Source organism: Rhinolophus sinicus, chromosome 1, assembly GCF_057876585.1.
Source record: "Rhinolophus sinicus isolate RSI-liver-muscle chromosome 1, RSI-T2T, whole genome shotgun sequence".
Taxonomy (NCBI): Eukaryota; Metazoa; Chordata; class Mammalia; order Chiroptera; family Rhinolophidae; genus Rhinolophus; species Rhinolophus sinicus.
Window position 1 is genome coordinate 27,895,190 of NC_142501.1, and position 21,837 is coordinate 27,917,026.

Consider the following 21,837-nt stretch of genomic DNA (forward strand, 5'->3'; position numbering starts at 1 on the left):
GAGAATAGAGTCAGTGGAATTGTAGCAGCAATATATGATGTCAGAGGGGTAGTAGACTGGGAGAGGATTATCACTGCGTAAGGGGTGTAAATGTCTAACTATTACATTGTTTTGTACACATGGAACTATAAAAAAAGCTGAAAGCAACAAACAAACAACACAAACAAACAAACAAACAAATTAATCAATTCTGGTCATTAAAAAACTACAATGTGAAAATAAAAATGTAGTCACAAAGTTAAAAAACTATTTGAATCTCTTAAGTTAAAAAAGAGCTCATATCCAAAATATTGGAAAAACTTCTAGAAAGAAAAAAAAACCCACATATGGGAGAATAGGGCAAGAGATATGAACAGCCACTTCTCATTTTTATGAGAGAATATCTTAATGATTAAAATAGCTCAGGTAAACGTGTTCAGTCTAATAGGAAGCAGGAAAATGTCATTAATGTCATAATGATACTGTTAAATAATGATCAGAACTTACAATATTAAAATTACTGATTCTACTAAGTTTCAGATCAAGAAACTATTTATGCAATAAGCTAGAAGAACATTGGAATAACTTAACAATCTTGACATAAACATACATTTATGACCCTGCATTTCATTCTAATACTTAAAGGACAATGTATTCTTATTATACATAAGTACAATTATGACAATATAATTACATTTATAACTTATATTATTATAAATATGATATTTTACTATATAAATATAAAATGGTACATATATGTAATATAACATATAAATTATAAATGCAACATAATATGTGCAAAAAAGACATACACAAAAATTTTCATAAAAAATATTCATACTACCTACATATTAAAAGGCAACCAAAGTTCTGAGCATAATAGATTAAAATACATCACATTCATATATTTCTGTGTTGAAATTAAACTACAGATAATTGCAATAATACGGATGCATGGAAAATAGTATAGGGGAGTGAAAGGAGACACACATAAAAATGCATACTGAATAATTCAATTGATAAAAAGTTCAAAAATAAGGAAATATAATTTATAATATTAAAAATATGAATATTAATTAATTGAGGAGGAAGGAAAATTGATAAGAGCATAGAGGAGCAGGACTACCGGGGATGGAAAATTCTGTTTCGTGATCTGATTTGTAATTACATGAACCTTTTCAGTTTGTGAACAATATGCACAACATGATGTGTTTAATTTCCTTGAAATATGGTAAAATTAAATAGCAAAGTTAGTTTTAGTAAAAAAGCACTTAGAGAAGCATGGTTTTCTTTGAAAAGCAGGATCTTAAAATTATCAAATGTGCATTAGTGGTATAAAATATAGAAGTCAAACAATAGAATACTATGCAGACTTAAATAAACTAAAAATACGTACAAAAAATATTGCTGAATTCTACAAAAAGAATGACTGAAATAAGTTCTTAATAAAGTGTTTGTTAAAAATCTTACCATTTCTTCTTCATTATCTATATAAACTATGTTAGAGTTCTTGGAAGCACAGGCCCTCAAACTCTCAGTCCATGTTTTTCTTTCAGTGCTAATGTAATAGCAATTGTTGTAATATGTAAACCACTCCTTTCGACAACAAACACGATGATATGCTGAAGAAATTATTATCCCAAAACAATTTGAATTTAAAAAAATGAAATTTAACTTACATATTAGCATAGAAAAAATATATATACAAAGGATGCCAAAAAATGTGTACACATTTTAAGAAAAGAAAAAACGATTAGAATTGTAATACTCAATATATACCAAACACAAAAGATAAATACAAGTCACATTTGACTTCTGCAATTACAAGAAGTGCTCAAAGTGGTTACCATCAACATCCAGACACTTCTGATTATGACTAACTACTGCTTGAGTGATGCCGTCCACAGTATCCACTTGCATACATTTTTTGGCATCTCCCCCCCACCCATGTGTGTATCTTTGTCATACTGAGGGAAAATGTAAGATCCATCTATATGCTGTCTATTATAAATTCACTTTATATTCAAAGGTACAAAAAAAGAAAGTAAAAGGGTGAAAAATGATATACCTATAAACTGTAACCATAAGGGAGCTGAACTGTCCATTCTAATATCAGACAAAATCACTGTTAAAACAATAGATATTATTAGAAATAAAAAGAAACAATTCAAAATGTTAACGATGTCATTATAAGAAGAACAAAAAACAATTACAAACGTGACCACCTAACAACAGAACTCTCAAACACACGAGTAGAAACTGACAACATTAAAAGGAGATATAAACAGTTCAATGATTATAGTTGGACATTTAAAAGCTCCAATGTCATTCCAACCACAATAAGATATCACTTTACATTTGTTAGAATGGTTATCATCAACAAGACTAATAATAACAAGCGTTGGAGAGGCTGTGGAGAAAAAGGAGCCTTCATATACTCTTGCTGGGAATGCAGATTGGTGCAGTCCCTATGGGAGGCAATGTGGAGGTTCCTTAAAACATTAATAATAGAATTACCACATGACCCAACAATCCCTCTTGTGGGTATATACCCCAAAAACTTGAAAACATTTATCCGTAAAGATATACGTGCTCTGAAGTTCATTGCAGCTTAATTTACGGTGGCCAAGACATGGAAACAACCAGTTTCCTTCGATAGATGATGGGATAAAGAAGTTCTGATATATATACACAACGGAATACTATTCTGCCATAAGAAAAGATGAAACAGTACCATTTGCAACAACATGGACGAAACTTGAGATTATTGTGCTGAGCAAAATAAGTCGGACAGAAAAAGTCAAGAACCATATGACTTCACTGATATATGGAATATAAAACTGAAAGGAATGACAGAACAAGACGAAAAAAAAAAAACGAAAAAAACACTCATAGACGCACACAATAGCTCAGTGGTTACCAGAAGGTAAAAGGAGAGTGCGGATGGTAGAAGAGATAAAAGGGGTCAAATATATGGTGATGGAAGGAGAGCTGATCTGGGTGGTGAACACACATTATGATATATAGATGATATATTTACAGAACTGTATACACCTGAAACCTAGGTAACTTTACTAACCATTGCCACCCCAATAAATTTTAATTTTTGAAAAAGGGAATTCATTGTGTACCAATGGAAAAAAATAAAACTCCAATGTCACTCTAATAAACTTAACAACATTTTTAGAAAAGATATAAGGGTGACAAATAAGTACATGAAAAGATTCTCAAGACCATTAGTCTTAAGAAAATTAAATTAAAACTGCTACAGATCAGACTTCTTGGTTTGATAAGATGAAGGTAGATATTCTTTTTTTTATACTATCATCTATTAATGTGTTTATATAAATTTGTACTTATACATAGATATATTTATAAACATTTAAAAAAGATAAATAAAGTTTCTTTTATTGAAGTATAATTGACATATAGCAATATATTAGTTTCAGGTATACAGCATAATGATTCAATATTTGTATATATTGCAGAATGATCACCACAATAAATCTAATTAACGTCTGTCACCATACACAGTTACAAATTTTATTTTTTAATTTATTTTTTAAATTTATTGGGGTGACAATTGTTAGTAAAATTACATAGATTTCAGGTGTACAATTCTGTATTACATCATCTATAAATCCCATTGTGTGTTCACCACCCAGAGTCAGTTCTCCTTCCATCACCATATATTTGATCCCCTTACCCTCATCTCCCACCCCCCATCCCCCTTACCCTCTGGTAACCACTAAACTATTGTCTGTGTCTATGAGTTTCTGTTTCTCATTTGTTTGTCTTGTTCTTTTGTTGTTTTTGGTTTATATACCACATATCAGTGAAATCACATGGTTCTCTGCTTTTTCTGTCTGACTTATTTCTCTCAGCATTACACTCTAAAGATCCATCCATGTTGTCACAAATGGTCCTATATCATCTTTTTTTACCGCCGAATAGTATTCCATTGTGTATATATACCACAACTTCTTTATCTATTCATTTATCGAAGGATATGGAAGGCAGTGTGGAGGTTCCTCAAAAAAATTATGAATAGAATTACCATGTGACCCAGCAATCCCTCTCCTGGATATCTACCCAAAAAACCTGAAAACATTTATACATAAAGACACGTGTGCTCCAATGTTCATTGCAGCTTTGTTTACGGTGACCAAGACATGGATATTCTTTATTTCTCCCACTAAATACAGCTAAAACTCCTGAACACTACACATAAAAAAGACAAAGATTAAAAGATACAAAACTGTGATGATAACGATGACAGAGCTGGGAACTCAGGACCTGATTAAAGAGTTGGCAGTAAGCTCCCTGGAATTACTTTTTACTTCATTTATCTGGACTGGATGCTGGACAGGCCAGCAAACCACAAACACCCAAGGGCAGACAAAAGTACCAAGAAAAGCCTTTTCTCTCTAGTCAAAGGACCATGAAAGCAGCAGGCCAGAAAGACAGAGAACTTTTAGATGCTAACTGCCTCATTTCAACCAAAAACCATAGAAACAGCAAAAATACCACTGAGGAATGAAGAGGAAATCAAGACATTCTCAGATAAAGAAAAACTAAGAAAACATTTCACCATGGGGTCCACTCTAATAGAATAACTAAAGGGAATTAGCTAAGCAGAAATTAAATGATAAAAGAGGGACTCATGGATCATCAGGAAGGAAAAGATAACAAAGAATAAAAATCTTATTAGATATATGACTATCCATCCCCTCTTCTGCTTTCTAAATTGTTTGATAGTTGAGGCAAAATTATAAACTGAAGCAAATTATAATATTCTGCCATGTGATTTTATATGTAGATTGATAAAATATTTAAAACAATTATATTATAAATGGACACAGTAAAGTGACAAAAAGGAGATAAGACTTCTCCACGTTACTCAAACTGCTGTAGACTGTGCAGACCGCGATTTATATACAGTAGTGCCCTCTTATCTGTGGTTTCAGTTACCTGCTGTTTCAAATACCCATGGTAAACCAGGGTCCAAATGTATTAAAAGGAAAATTCCAAAATTAAAAAATTCAAGTTTAAGTTTTCTGTAGTTCTAAGTACCATGATGAAACTCCTCCTGTCCCACTCCCTTCCGCCCAGGATATAAAGCCTGTCTTTACCAGCATATCTACACTGTATATGCTAAATGTTAGTCGCTACACTATCCTTAATGTTAGTCGCATGTAGCTCTTAGTTATCAGATCAACTGTCACTGCATCTCAGTGCTTGTGTTCAAGTCACCTTTATTTTACTTAGTAATGGTGCTAAAGCATGAGACTAGTGATACTGGCAATCGAATATGCCAAAGAGAGGCTGTAAATTCCTGTAAGTGAAAAGGTGAAAGTTCTTGATTGAATAAGGAAAGCCAAAAAGCTTCTGCAGAAATCGCTAAAATCTATAGTAAGAAATCACAATCCAATGAAATTACGGAGGAAAAAGAAATCTGTGCTAGTTTTGCTGTCATACCTCAAACTGGCTGGGTATAATAAAACGAGATATTTTAAGAGAGAAATGAGAGAACCCACATTTACATAACTTTTATTACAGTATATTTTATATTATTCTATTTTATTATTAGTTACTGTTCTTAATCTCTCACTCTGCATAATTTATAAATTAAACTTTACCATATGTACTTATGTACAAGAAAAACTATTGTATATATAAGGTTCAGTACTATCAGTGATTTCAGGCATCCACTGGGGTGTTGAAACATACTCCCCACAAATAAGAGAACTACTGTGTGTATGCTTATGTATATACATATAATATTATATACATTATCATCTACATAGAGACATATATAATACCTACTATCTATATAAAGCAGATTAGCTCATATGTGTATATATAGAATTATATTTGCATATACAATTATTTATGAAAAGATAATCCTTGCTATAAATTATGATCTGTCAATTAGATAATGATAACAAAGGAAAACAATAAAACCTAGAGAGTAATGCAGGAATTTATCTTCATGAACCTTGACTGATTTCAGAAGTAGTCCAAAATGACCACTAACACCCAAAATGATATAGTCGACTCTGCTAACATTAATAAATTCTGGTCATTAAAAGTCTTCAATATGAGAATAAAATGTAAGTCGCAGGGACAAGAAACCTACTTGCATCACATAAATTCAAAAAAGAACTCACATCCAAAACATAACAAGAACTGCGAGAAAGGAAAATGATAGACAACGTATAGGAGAAATGGGCAAGAAACATTGCAGGTACCTGTCAGTCTCACAGAAAAGTGTGTCATGATTAGTAGTCCAGAAGGATGTGTTCAACCAAATAGTAATCAGGAAAATACCTATTAGTGTCATCATGATACTTTTCTATAATGATAAAAAATTATAGCATTAAATTCCTGATAGTACTACGTTTAAATCAAAGGACTATTTGGTAAAATGTGTATTTACTCAATAAACCAAAAAAAAGATGGAATCATTTAATAAATGTGACATACACATATATTTATGGCCCTACAATTTTATTCTGAGACATAGAAAATATTATATTAAATCATACCCATATACACTTATAATATACTTTTATCTATAAACTATTATAAATATTATATAAATACAATATATTCTAAATAACATGTATGTATAATACATAAATTTTAAACATATTGGAATATTTGGAAAAAAGATGTACAATGTACACAAGGATTTTCATCAAATATTTATAATATCCACATTAAAACAACTGTATTCTGAATGGTGTAGATAAAAAATTTCATGTACATGGAATACAGCAGCAAAAATTAACTACAGATAAATACAATAGTGTGGATGAATTCCAAAAATCTCATATGTGAATGAAAAGAGACATAATGCGTACCGAATGCTCCCTATTATATGAAGCTCAAATTTAAGCAAAGATCATTTGGAATATTAAAAATCAGAATAGTGGTTAAGTGGGGGAGGGAAAGTTGAGAGAATACACAGGAATGAGCTATTGTGGACTGGAAACTTCCTTTTCGTGATCTGATTTGTAATTACATGCGTCCTTCCAATTTATAAACAATCTGCACAATCATGATGTTTAGTGTCCTTGATATAATTTAAAATTTCATAGCAAAATTAAACACAAAACTTATTTTAGACAAAAGGTATGTATACAAGCGTGGTTGTCTATGGAAAGTAAGAACTGGAAATTATTAAATGTGCATTAATGGCATGAAATATAAACAAAAGATTAAAGAATTAAACAATAGAATATTAATAGACTTTAAAACAAACTATGACTATATACAAAAATATGAATGAATACTACAATCATACTGTAGAACAAAGTAATATTTTAATAAAATGCTGGAAACATTTAAAATCTTACCATTTCATCTTCATTATCTATATAAAACAGGTTAGATTTCTTGGAAGCACAGGCCATCTGACTCTCAGTCCTGTTTTTAATTTCAGTGCTAATGTAATAGCAGTTGTTGGAATATGTAAACCACTCCTTTGGACAACAACCACAATGATATGCTGAAGAAATTATTATGAAAAAACAATTTGAATTAAAAAATAAAAACAAATTTACACATTTGCATAACTACAAACATATATGTGCATAACATTTCTATGCACCTTCACTGGCTGGTACATGTAAAATAAAATATAATCACACACACTCATAGGGAAGGGTCAGCCTCTCACCCCCTAATTTATGTGCCCAAACAATGAAAACACACAAACATAAATATCCATTCTAACACATCATGAAAATCAATGAACAAAACCACTTTTTGAGAAACAAAATTATTTGTCTCATAGCATAGCCAGAGGAAACATAAGATAATCAGCAACAGTGGGTATGGTGATTTAAAATGAATACTTCTTCATATTCTTCCATAAGAAGACGCATTCTCCAAAAATTAGCATTTATGGACATTTATTGCCCAATGTTATCATTTATATATTCCAAAAAAAACCGTAATATTATATTTGCGTATCCTGAGTTACAGACAAACTGTAAGCTGTACTAATATCAGAACTTGGAAAATTATTTGTACCTTTCTGGATCCCTGTTGTTAAGGGGTAATTATTCTGCTCTGGTTTATCAGTAGCTGGAAAAAAGGAGTAATTCTTATTTAAAAATTAATGTTGATCTGCATAAATCATAATACTTTTTGTTTTTCACTTTGACATTTGGTGTAATGTTTAGGATTAAATAATCTGAAATAAAATTGATTTTACAAAACACATTAATTAATTAATGAAGATTTTAAAAAATAGATTTCAAAAGCCTAAAAGGATCAAATTCCACAACAGTATTTGGTTTCACCAATCTCAAGAGTTAATTTGTATTTCTCAATAAAGTCTAAGAGATTTAAATGAGACAATATTTGCAGAAAAATCAGAATAAAAGTTCCATGACTAAATATAAAAAATACAAATCTTTGAATTATAAAATCTGAAAATAAATTCATATAACATTCTATAGAATCATTCTGTTATTTATACTTTTGAAATTCAAAAACACTCCACATTTATTCTAAATGCATACATTAAAATGAGAGTTCTGTTTCAAAATATTATAAAATGTTTAGAGGCACTGATGAACATTAGAGTGGAAAGTCCCCTCATTGTCTTTCAAAAAAGTACTTACTGGGAATGAAATGCATCATTCTTACTACAGTGTACATCAGGATGAGACAAATGACTCCCAGGATCCCAGCAATGAGCTTCTCTGGAGGTGATTCTGATTCTGCAGGAAAGAAATAAAATACTGAGAAGGAGAGATGGAGAGAACTGTTCAGACAGTTTACATGCATGGAATCATATATTTATATATATGTTGATATATAAATATATATAAAATTGAACTCCAAACCCATATCTACCATTGTAACCTTTCAGAATATGTCATTGCATTTTCAAGAAATATAATGCTCCATGAATTGTTGGTCAAAGACTGAACCCTAACACAACGCCTGCATACATTAGTCCTCAGATTTCATATCAGAATATTGTATTCCAATTTCAACCTCTGATCCTCACTAATTAAAAATGTGAGCTATTCCCTACTGTTTCCCCACGTCTCTACACCCAGTTGCACATCCTAGAACAGTCACACTCTGGCTCTATTTAATGCTTTACCTTTGCAGTGGTCATTCTTGTCATTCCCTTGATCATCCTGACAAGAATTTGAAGGGCTGATTCCTCATAGGATGTTTGCTGTTCAATTAGTAAAATGGAGCTTTTCATGCCCTTACCTTTTGGCTGCTGTCTCCTTGAGTCCTTAGCCAGATTCCGTTCTGAGTGGTTTTCTAGTTGGATATCCATCTCTGCAGCTGAGTAATGTCAGTTACGGTGCCTGTGATAACTTTACTTAAGTAGTTAACAAATGGGGTGAATAATGGCAAGACTCAGGATAGTCAAAGTGGGTGGAGTGTGAGATAAGTAACAGTGCTCATTCTACAGTTGACCAATGGGAGGTCGTTTTCTAATTTACTTAGAGTTTTAAATAAGTCTTTCACGACAGAAGAGTAGTTCATAAAATGATATTCTATGTTTGGCACAATATTATTGGTCAAAGCAATGAAAAGTAATAGATTAGGAATAAAGAGGTTCATGAAAAACTAATATCTTTGCTAAGCTAAAGTCAGATTCCACTGAAACATTTTAACACCGTAATAAGAACTGTGTGCAAATTAAATTGTTGTATAGAAAAGCAAGTGATGTACCAATATTTATGACAATTTTTAAACTGACTAATGGTTAAAGATTGAGTGTTCTAAAGTTGGGGAAATAGTAGTGCTGGAAATATTTTATGTGCTGAAAAATGTTACATGACATTAGAGTTATCCAAAATTAAATAAATAATAAAAACAATACAACATAAAAAGTTATTTTAAAATAGTTATTTTACACAAGTAATTTGTAATTTATGAGATTTAAAATCATAAAATGATAAATAAATGTGTAGATCATTTATGGAGGAGCAGTTGGGGTGCAAACTTCCCGAGAGATCTTATGGCTGTCAAAATCAGTGAGGGTAGCTTTAGCTGTGTAAGAAAATGTAAAACATCAGATAATACAACATAGTCATTCAGTCAATGGGCTCTGCTGTCAGTGAGATCTAGAATAAATTCTGGCTTTGAAACTTACAATATATGACCTTATAAAGTTACCTAGTATCTAGCAACCTAATTTACTGTTAAAATGGGAATAAAAGTATGTAAGATATAACGCATGTAAAACACAATACTCAATCTCATTTTTAAACTCTCAGTAACACGTTATATATTTTAATTATTACTTTAATACATTTGCCATATTACTATTGCTGATTCACATCAGTTAGATATTGTAATATAATTCATTAGACAGGAGTCTCTTACCACTGCGAAATCTGTTTTTCAATGTTTTGTTCAATTTGTAAAAGGTCTTTTGATTGTTTAAAATTAAGTTTAAAGAAGGTTCTGTGGAGGATACCTCATCCTGATTTTTATTACGAGTCAAATTGTTTTTATTTAATCAAAGTATATCTAGGAAGAATTATGTTTGACCTTCACAATATGATGAATTCATTTTAAGAATATATTTTTAAAGACTGGGTAAATATAAAATAACATACAGAAGTAACTATATCTATTCATTTCAAAATCCAATGCTAACTGTTCTGGATGCTAAGGATTTCATAAAACCCAATTACTCATGTGTTTATGCTCGTTAGTCATTTTTCACAGGCTAACACTTGAATATTTGAAGATGTCCTCCAACATATTTCATATTTTATTCTTGTTTTTACCCTAAATTGTACAAATCAGAATACCAATGTTTTCTTTCTTTGATTGCATATTGATTGTACCTAAGCTGCATCACATCTAGCATTTGTAGTCTCCACTACACGAGACGCGCTAATAGACAAGAAAGTAGAGACACATACCTTGTTTGGGCCAGAAAGTCGTACATTCTTTAGTGAAACAACAGGTTGCTCCTTTAAACAACCATATCTGTGGTTTTCACAGACTGCATGTGAAGACTCAGAGTGAAGCAAAAGTGGACAAAGTAGATATTTCATCACTATGTCATTTGAAGTTTGAACAGGAAATTCTTACACTTTGGCTATTTTGAAGACAGAGTAACTTATCACACACCTTCACAATATAGGAGACTCTGAATTTGTAGCTTGTCATTTCATTTGTCCATTGGCAAATGCCTCTGAGAAGTTGTTTGCATATTCTAAAAAATTTCTGGGGACAAAAGATGTGACGACTCATGCTTGATTCCATCTTAATCACAAGCACTGAAAATTTTGGCTTTATTAAGAGGATCTTAGATGTTGAATTCCTACTCTTAGACGGTTGCTAAATACTGGCATTACCTACTTTTTATGTTTATTATGCCATTTCAATTATAATGAAAAAACCCAAAATCATAATCTGATTAAATAGGTATTAAATATTTGTTCTTGTTTCTGAAGAATTACTACATTTTCGACTGTTAAATTATGAATTCCGAAACCTATCTTCTCAATTTCTCTGCCCTATTTCTTAAAATTGCTGCATTTAATTATGTTATTTATATATAAGTTATCTAGTTTTCCCCTGATAAAAATTACTCTCTCTGTGAAGGACAAAACATAAAGAATGTTTATCTACATCGCAATGTAAGAGATAGAAACATTAAATTACTACTCATTATATTACTCATTGATTCACCCTCCAGTTATGATTAGTTTTCTATATTTGTTGTAAACGAAAAAAAAATCAAATCTAACAATGTAGGGGAAATAAGGTAATTTTTTAAAATTTCAGTTAATCAAAAATGGGGATGACAGAAAAAGTGGACTTTGAAAACTTCAATTAAATGATGAATTAATATCAAAAGAAATAAAACATTAAATCTAAATGATCTACTATGTATCAGATGGAGTTCTTTTCATGTTTCCCATCTTGCATCAAGAAAATGGGCAATGTTTATCCATCATTCCTAAGGAAATTAAAATTGGAAATACCATGTGATCCAGCAATCCCACTTCTGGGTATACATACAAAGAAAATGACAGAATTGTCTTGAATAAATATCTGCATTCCCATGTTCACTGCAGCATTATTTACCATGGCTAATGTCTCCAATGGATGACTGAATAAAGAAAATGTTTCATATATATGTGTGTGTGTGTGTGTGTGTGTGTGTGTGTGTGTGTAGCATATATGATGTAATATATAAAAACGTTATATATACTTTAATTAGATTATTATATAAACACAATAATGAACATTTATATAAAAATCCAATGACTGTAAGAGTTATGACAATTAAGTTCGTAAATTTGTCACGATGATGTTGCAAACCTTTTTTGATATCAGAGGTATTATCCATTATGAATTTGTAACACTGGACAAACATTAACCAAGATTACTATTTGGAAGAGCTGAAAAGCCTCCGTGAAAAAGTTAAACAACCTGAGATTTTCCCAATAATTTATGGCTCTTGCCTCTCGACAATGCACCAGCTCACAGGACACTGTCTGTGAGAAAGTTCTTAGCCAATAAACAAAATAACTGTGTTGGGACACCCTCCCTACTCACCTGATCTGGCCCCCAGTGACTTCTTTCTTTAACCAAACATAAAGGAAATACTGAAAGAAGACATTTTGATGACATTCAGGACATCAAGAGTAATACAAGGACATCTCTGATGGCCATGCCAGAAAAAGAGTTCCAAAATTGCTTTGAAGGGTGGACTAGGCACCATCGTACATGCAAGGCTTCCCAAGGAGAGCACTTTGAAGATCACCATAGTGATATTCAGCAATGAGATATATAGCACTTTTTCTAGGATGAGTTTGCAAATGTAATTGTATATATGTATTTTAAATAATTATAATAATAATTTTAATAATTATTTTAAAAATAATTTTGATTATTCAACTACAGTTGACATACAATGTCATATTAGTTTTACTTGTAAAACATAGTGATTAGAGAGTTATACAATTTATGAAGTGATCATTCAAATAAATCTAGTACACATCTGACACCGTATATATTTATTACAATATTATTGACTATATTCCCTATGCTATACTTTACATCCCCATGACTATTTTGTAACTACCAATTTGTACTTCTTAATCCCTTCACTTTTTTCACCCATCCCCACTACCCTCCTCTCGTTTGTCAACCATCAATATGTTCTCTGTATCTATGAGTTTTCTTTTGTTTTGTTTGTTCATTCATTTTGTTCTTTAGATTCCACATGTAAGTGAAATCATATGACACTTGTCTTTCTCTGCCTGACCTATGGCATCAGCACAATACCTTCTAGGATCATCCATGTTATTGCAGATGGCAAGATTTCATTCTATTTTATGGCTAATATTCCATTAGAGGATATTAGCCATATACGTACTACTCATTTTTTATTCACTCATCCATTGATGGACACCCAGGTAGCCTCCCTATGATGGCTATTGTGAATAATGCTGCAATGAACATATGGATATATATGTCTTTTCAAGGCAATGTTTGGGTTTCTTCGGATGAATACTCAGAAGTCGGGATACAGAGTCCTTCTTTGTCTCTTGTTATAGCCTTTGTCTTAAAGTTTATTTTGTCTGGTATAAGTATTGCTACCCCAGCCTTTGATTGTTTGTTTCCATTTTCATAAAATAACTTTTTCAATCTCTTTACTTTAGTCTCTGTATGAGTCTCTTGTAGGCAGCATATGTAAGGTGTTTTTTTTTTCTTTTCTGCTCAGCCACCCTATATCTTCTGATGGAGCATGTAAACTATGTACATTGAAATTAATTGTTTTGTTGCTGGAGATGTATTATTGCCATTGTATTATTCATATTTTTATCTTATTTTTTTATTCTTTTTGAAGGAGTCACTTTAACATTTCTTTTAATACTGGTTTGGTGGTGATGAATTGCTTTAGTTTTTTCACGTCTAGGATGCTCTTTAGGTGTCCTTAGACTCTAAATGATAGCTTTGTGGGATTGAATAGTCTTGGTTGGACATCCTTGCTTTACTTCACTTTGAGTGTTTTGTACCAATCCCTTCTTGTCTGCAAAGTTTGTGTTGAGAAATCAGCTGATAATTTTATGAGAGTTCCTTGTAGGTAACTGATAGCTCTCCTCTTGTTTTTAAGGTTCTCTCTTTGTCTCTCATCTTTGGTATTTTAATTATTATGCATTTTGGAGTGGGCCTCTTTGCTTTCATCTTGTTTGGGACTCCCTGCACTTCCTTGACGCCTATTTCCTTCACCAGGTTAGGGAACTATTCCATCATTATTTCTTCAAATAGTTTTTCAATTTCTTGCTCCTTCTCTTCTCCTTCTGCTACCCCATAATGTGAATGTTGGTATGCTTGGTATTGTCTCAGAGGCTCCTTAAATTGTCTTTATTTTTTGGATACTTTTTTTCTTTTTGCTGCTTTTATTTGGTATTTTCTTCTATCATATCTCCAAATCGCTGAGTCAATTCTCTGTTTCTTCTAATCCACTGTTGATTCCCTCTAATGTAGTCTTTATTTCAGTATTGTATTTTTCATTTCTGACTGCTTCTATTTTGTTTTCTAACTATATTTTTGTTTCCTATCTCTTTGCTGATAATCTCTCTGAGATCACTGAACATCCTTATAATGAGTGTTTTGAGTTCTGCTTCTGATAGATTGCTTGTCTCAAGTTTGTTTAGTTCTTTTTTGGATGTTTGTTCTATTCTTTCATTTGGGACATGTTTCTTTGTCTCCCCATTTTGACTGCACACTTGCATTTGTATCTATGTATTAGACAGATCTGCTTTGCCTCCTGGTCTTGGTAGATTGGCCTTATGCTGTAGGTGTCCTGTGGGACCAGTGGTGTATTCCCCCTAGTCACCTGAGCCTGGTGCCACAGGTGTATGAGTTGTGTTTGCCTCCTGTTATAGTTGAACCTTGGATGCTGTTTACATGTCAGTGGGAGGGATTGACTCACAGGCTCCAATATTGTGTGGACTGGCTGTGACTATAGTGGAGGAGCATTTTGCAGGGGTGACCCTGTGGAGCAAGATTCATTTTAGTGGGTCTCTAGTGCCTGCCCAGTCTTCTCTTAGGATATGTTACCTATGGTGGATGACATTGGTGCTTTGGTGCTATTCAAAGCCAGCCACTGGTTGTGCCAGCCATGGGGCCTCCTGGGAAAGACCCCAATGTACGCCAGTTCAGCCTCCACTTGTGCTCTGCCCAGAGCCACCTGGTATGAGCCAGAAAGCCATCTGTGCATGCTTCAACCCACATTGCACTTGAAAATGCCTGGGAGAGGCTAAGCTGTGAAGCGAGGCTGGCTGCCACTCCTGCTGGGCTTGGGGATGCTTAGCAAAAGGTATGGGATACAGTGAGACTAGACGCTGCTCTTTTGCTGTTTGTGAACCTTAAGACATTTAGGAACATCGGAAGCATGAGCCAAGACAATCTGATTGTATGGCAAAGCCACTGGAAGCAGCTGGGGTGGGTGAATCAGGGTCTCAGGGAATCACCAGGACAAGGCTAAGGGTGTGAGCCAGGTTGGTGGAGACTCAGATATGAAGGCTGCCTGTATCTACATGCTAGTGGGGAGAATGCTCAACAAAGTAACAATGGTTCCTGCCAGCACTTGTCTAGCAGAAATATGCCCCTCCAGTACTTGCCTTAAAGTCAGACAATTCAGTCCTCCCCTTATGTCCCTGGTGTCCTAGAGCTGCTGCCCTAGTGCTGGAACTCAGAATGAATGAATCCATCAATGAGTCAGTATGTTGCATGTGATTTTAAAAGAAATGCATGGGACTCTCCATGTCACTCAACCCCATTCTTCACAGGTTTCACAGCCAGTTGTTGGGCCTTCTCTTCTGGGAACTGGAACCTAGGGCTAGGGAGCCTGGTGTGGGCCTTGGTCCCCTCACTGTTCAGGAGGGGCTTTCATAGCTGTGATATTCCTCCTTATTTTTAACTGCCACACGTAGTATAGGACAGCCCATTCTATGTCACTGCCCCTCCTACCAGTGTCTACATGGCTTTTCCTGTATATTCTCAGTTATACAACTGTTATTAAGCCAGACTTCAGGCGATTCTCAATGATGGTTGTTCTGTAATTTAATTGTAATTTTGATGTGGTTATGAGAGGATGCAAGCACAGCATGTAGCTACTCCACCATCTTGTCTAAAAACTATATTCATTGAATTATTTTTCAGCTACGAGAAAAATAAATTTCTCTCATTTGTGACAAGGATGAACCTGGAAGGAATTATGCTAATTAAATAAGCTAGAAAGAGAAAGATAAATACTGCATGGTATCATTTATATGTGGAATTAAAAAGAAACACAATTCATAGAAATAGAGTAGAAAAGTGGTTGCCAGGGGCTGGGGATGAGATCCTGTAATTTTATATCATCAGACCCAATCTTTTGATATTTGCCACCTTTTCATAGAAGACATTCTAGTTAACTGGACTTTATTACCTTTTATATTTGCAATACTCTGTTATATTTATCTGTCATTTAAATTTTATGTGCTCTTTCTTATTGATCTGAAAAGCAAGTGAACTGTGACTTCTGATTTTATGCCAGGATATTTTCTCCCCTCTCTTCTGAGAGCCTTCACATCACCCTGCCAACCTTTCATTTACACATGGTGGGAATTCAGTTTTCATAAACACCAAACCAAATACTGTTCCCAGTTACCGTGAAACCAGTTACAATGACACCCATGACACAATTTGGACATTGACCTGCCATTTTTGCTTTTTCTTATTTCACATTTAACGAATAGTATCACACTCCCATGCCCTCCCCCAAATTGATATCCACCCAGAGACTATAAATGTCACCTTTATTGGGAATAGAGTTCATGCAAATGTATTCAAGTTAATATGTGGTCATACTGATACATAGTGGGCCCTAAATTAATGCCACTGATATTCTAAAAGAAGAGATATTTGGACACAAAGACAGAGACACACAGGGAGAACAATGAGATGACAGAAGCAGAGTTTGGAGTATTATGTCAGCGAGCCAGGGAATGTCAAGACTGGGGACTACACCAGATGCTCAGAGAAAGGCATGGAACATAGTCTCCCCTAGAGTCTTCAAAGTAGGACGCCCCTGTTGATGCCTTCATTTCCGTAGTCTAGCCTCCAGAAAATTGGTTGTTTAAACCAAAAAGAAGTTGAAATAGACAATATAATAAGTTAGAAGGTTAAAAAAAAAAGTTGTATGAAGCATTTTGAATAGAGTAGGCGGAATTGGGAGTGCCATTTGTGAGACGCAACTGAAATTCCATTGGGATTCCTTGGGAAGGTTGTACTTGGACAAAGATATGAATTTGGTGAGAAAAGTAGGGTAGCAGATCAATGGAAAAGACCATTTGAAATTGAGAAAACATCTCATGAAATTTCCTACTGAAGAAGCATTTCTAAATATTTGAGGTTTAGCAAGGAGGATGATATAGCTGCAGCAGAGTGAGTGAATAGACAGCGTTAGCTCATGCGTTCTCAAGAGCGGTGATATCCTCAAGTGGACAAAAAGTGATTTTTGACAGTAGTGAAAAAAAATCTCACTTTATGTACAAAGTACAGATATACATAAAGTACACAAAGAAAGTACATAAAGTACATAAAGAAGAGTGTAATACATTTGTGGTTTTGAATTTTCATGGGTAGGTCTAAGAAAACATCTCTGTGAAAGCTCCTTAGTGGCTTGAGGTTGAGGAAGAAAAAATAAAAGGTTGAGAAACATTGTCTTACAGGATAAGATGCAAGAGATAATAGGGCTCACATCATTCGCTTTGTAAGGCTCCAGCTTCTTCATCATGAAGCATGGAGAAACGCTCCTAGATTTAAAAAGATTAGGAGTTTTATGAGATCTTTATATATATATATATATATATATATATATATATATATATATATATATATATATATATATATACATATATATGTATGTATGTATGTCGGTGCAAAAGTAATTGCAATTTTTGCAATTATTTTTAACCTTTTAAATGCAATCACTATTGCACCAACCTAATAAATTAGATATTGGCCCAAAACAATGGCATGTATTGTTTGCAAATATCTACTGTCATTCTGTTTGTTCCCTCTATGTTTTGTTGATGGATTCGTTTGCTGTGCAGAATCTTTTCCGTTTGATATATAGTACCATCATTTATTTTTTATTTTACTTCCCTTGACTTTGATGTCAATTCATTAAATCCTCTCTGAACCTAAGGTCCATAAGTTTAGTACATATGGTTTCTTCTACGCAATTTATTGTTTTAGGTCTCATGTTTAGGACTTTGATCCATGCTGTGTTATTTTGGTATACAGAGAGCAATTGTGGTCTAGGTTCATTCTTTTGACGCAGTTTTCCAATTATCCCAGAGCCGTTTTTTGAAAAGGCTTTCTTGCCTCCATTGTATATTTTTGGCTCCTTTGTTGAAAATTATGTGCCCATATGTATGTGGGTTAATTTTTGGATTCTCAATTCTAATCCATTGCTGTGCATTTCTGTTTTTCTTCCAAATCCGTGCTGTTTTGATTATTGTCACTTTGTAGTATAAATTGAAGTCAAGGAGTGTGGTACATCCAGCTTTGTTCTTTTTCAGGATTGGCTAGGCTATCCAGGCTCTTTTGTAATTCCACACAAATCTGATGATTATCCCTCTCCTGGGTATAAACACAAAACTCTGAAAACATTTATCCATAAATATATATGTACTCCCATGTTCACTGCAGCTTTGTTTACAGTGGCCAAGAAATGGAAACAACAAAGTGTCCTTCTATAGATGATTAGATAAAGATGGTTTGCTACATACATGCAATGGAACACTACTACTCTGCCATCAGGAAGTATGACATGCTGTCATTTGTGACAACATGGACAGATCTTGAGATTATTAAGCTAAACAAAATAACACAAACAGAGAAAGTTGAAAACCATATGTCTTCACTCATATGTGGGATATAAAACTGAAAGCAACAAAGGAACAAGACAAACAAAGAAAGAAAAACTCATAGATACAGAAAATAGTTTAGTGATTACCAGAGGGCAAGGGGGATGATGGTAGAAGAGGGTAAAGGTGGTCAAACAGATGGAGATGGAAACTCTGACTCTGGGTGGTGAACATACCGTGTGATATATAGATGATTTGTTATAGAAATGTCACGTGAAACCTATGTAATTTTACTATACATTGTCACCCTGAATAAATGTAATTTAAAAGAAAAATAAATGATGGTTCAAGACAAGACAAAATTACAATAAAAATTTTCACTGGGATTTTGATGGGAATTACATTAAATCAGTATCATGCTTTGAGTAATATGGCAATTTTAACTATATTGATTCTTCCAATCCATGAACTCAGAATACCTTTTCATTTCTTTGTATCTTTTTCAAATCTTTTAATAATGTCTTATTGTTTCAGTGTATAGGTTCTTCCATCCTTTCTTAAGCTTATTCCTAGGTATTTTATTCTTTTTTTTGTTGCAATTGTAAAAGAAATGTTCTTGTTGTTTTTTTTCCCTCCATTTTTCTTCTGAAATTTCAGTGTAAGTATGTAGGAATACATGGATTTTTGTACATTGGTTTTGTATACTGCAACTTTACTGTATTTGTTTATTGTTTCTAATAGATTTTGGTGGAGTCTTTAGGGTTTTCTATATAAAGAATTATGTCATATACTAACTTTGTAGTTCTTGCATAGTAATCTTGGGGCTGATCCACAATTTATTAATCTCAGCTCCAAATCTATAATTCATAGTCCTCTCTGAGATAATGGAGCTAGATCCTATAACTTTTTCAACCTTGTCAGCTGCCGTGATTTTGTTTTGCCTGAAAAAGGCAATGGAGAGAATGCCACAGAAATGACTCTTGTTCCTGGTTTCACGGTGTTTTCTCTCCTTTGGCCTCTATGGTAGGGTTGCCATTGCATGCAAGCAGGAAATCCTGTGGTATTCACCCTCCAGCAATTTTTGTGGCCAATCCTAATTGTAGTTCCTTCTTTTCCAACCTCTGTCTGTAGACAGTGTTAGGGAGGTCTTCCTGCTTGCCAATCACAACCAGAAATCCGTCCTCACCAATAACAGGCAGCTGACTGTGGAACTGCTCTATCCAGGGCAACCCAGTGAATGTGTCAGCGACAGGTTTGCCTGCAGCCACACTGCGTTCAGTGAAGTCTACAACCCAGCATCAGGGTGTAAACCTGGCTTCCAAGTCATTTCACCTTTGGGTACTCTTCTTTAACCCTAGGGTATACTTTATAATTTTCTTTTATCTCCTGTTTGTAGGTGATCACCCCTACAAAATTCAATAATTTTTTAAATCAAATTTCCTTTCCATTTTGACTTTTGACTCTACTATGACTTACACACTATGCCAGCCTTTGTTGTTCAATCCTCATTTTCAACATTTGAAGGCTAGGAGAAATCAACTAATTTGAAAATATAAATGGAATTATTCACCATATTGAAGACTTAGAAATAACAGCTCTTGATATTAAACTACATTATCTATTTTAATAAACAGCAAAATCTTATGAAACATATAACATGTACTTGGGTATATGTTTTAAAAAATAATTAAAAATATAGATTTAAAAATAATTCTACAACACCAAGGGTTAAACCTCACATAAACTGTGGATTTTAAGTGAATATGATGCATCAATGTAGATTCCTTCTCAGTAGCAAATGACCATTTGGTGAGTGATGTTGATCATGGAGGAAGCTCTGCATGTGTAGGGAAGGGAGAAACATGGGAAATCTCAGTAACTATCATAATTTCGTTGTGATCTAAAACTGTCCTCAAAATTGGATCATAAGAAATAATTATAAGAAAATGTATTGTATGAGTTTTAAATAAATTAAAAATGTGTCCTTTACAGATTAGCGTTATACCAACTTCAGATATGGCAAAGTGTCTGGTGCTTACAAACATATTGTTTTCTTTCTAAACAGTCATCTTGAGAAAGCCGGTGTGAATGAAATGACACAAATGCACAAATCTTGCTCATCTCTGAATATATTGACAACCTGAAATACAGAGAATAATGTATCATTAATCTGGTAATACATGATCTAATAATTTGATGAATAAACAATTTACTTAGGCTAATACTTATATACCTATATCTGAATAGTTCTTGTATAATTTTGTATGGAAGTACTTAAATAATTGTCTTCATATAATTGTTCAAATATTGTTTCTTTCTTTCTAAGGTTAATTACTTCCAGGCATAAAATATAAGAGTTCTCATGAAACTTACAGTTTGGAAGAGAGAGCTGAGACTTTTGGCCCCACCAGCAAACTTATATTGATCCTTAAGGAGATGTCAATCCATGAATAAGAACAGAAGGTGTTCAAAAAATTCTAGGAAAAACAAATTTTATGAGACAGAAAAAAATGCTTTATATTAATATGAATTTCTAATGGAATATAAAGTTCATTCTTTCTATTTTATTCAATTTAATTTTCAGTTTACATTATATACCTATACTCTGAACACATTAGGAAAACATGTTATTACTGAAGGGGGCAGTTGACACAAATAATTTCAAGGCTGCAACAATTTACCAAAGACTAATAATAACTTGTGACTTATTATTGGAAAAGTTCCTAGAAATTCAAGTAAGAATAGAGCAAATTTGTAGCCTTCCTGCCTAGGACCACCCCCACGTCGCCCCCCACCCCACCTCAGCTCAGTGAGTATGAAGAAGTGTAGTTTTTACAATTTGGAGAAGGCTGCCGAAATCAATGTGATATTGCCACAGGGGCAGACTTGATTAGCAGTGGGGAAGGGGTGCTAAATTGCCCACTATTTTTTCAGCTCAAAGTGTGGAATTTACAAGGTTAAAAAGAGAAAAACCCAC

At 33.5% G+C, this 21,837-nt stretch overlaps 1 protein-coding gene across 1 annotated transcript in view; it reads right to left on the minus strand.

The window, feature by feature from the left end:
* Positions 1-968: 968 nt before the first annotated feature.
* LOC109454307 (uncharacterized) overlaps positions 969-21,837 on the minus strand; it is a 36,126-nt gene continuing 15,257 nt past the window's right edge. Inside the window, exon 11 of the mRNA XM_088789885.1 lies at positions 969-1,695. Coding sequence (XP_088646011.1) covers positions 1,306-1,695 — 390 coding nt within the window. The 3' untranslated portion in view covers positions 969-1,305. The remainder of the gene's footprint in view (positions 1,696-21,837) is intronic.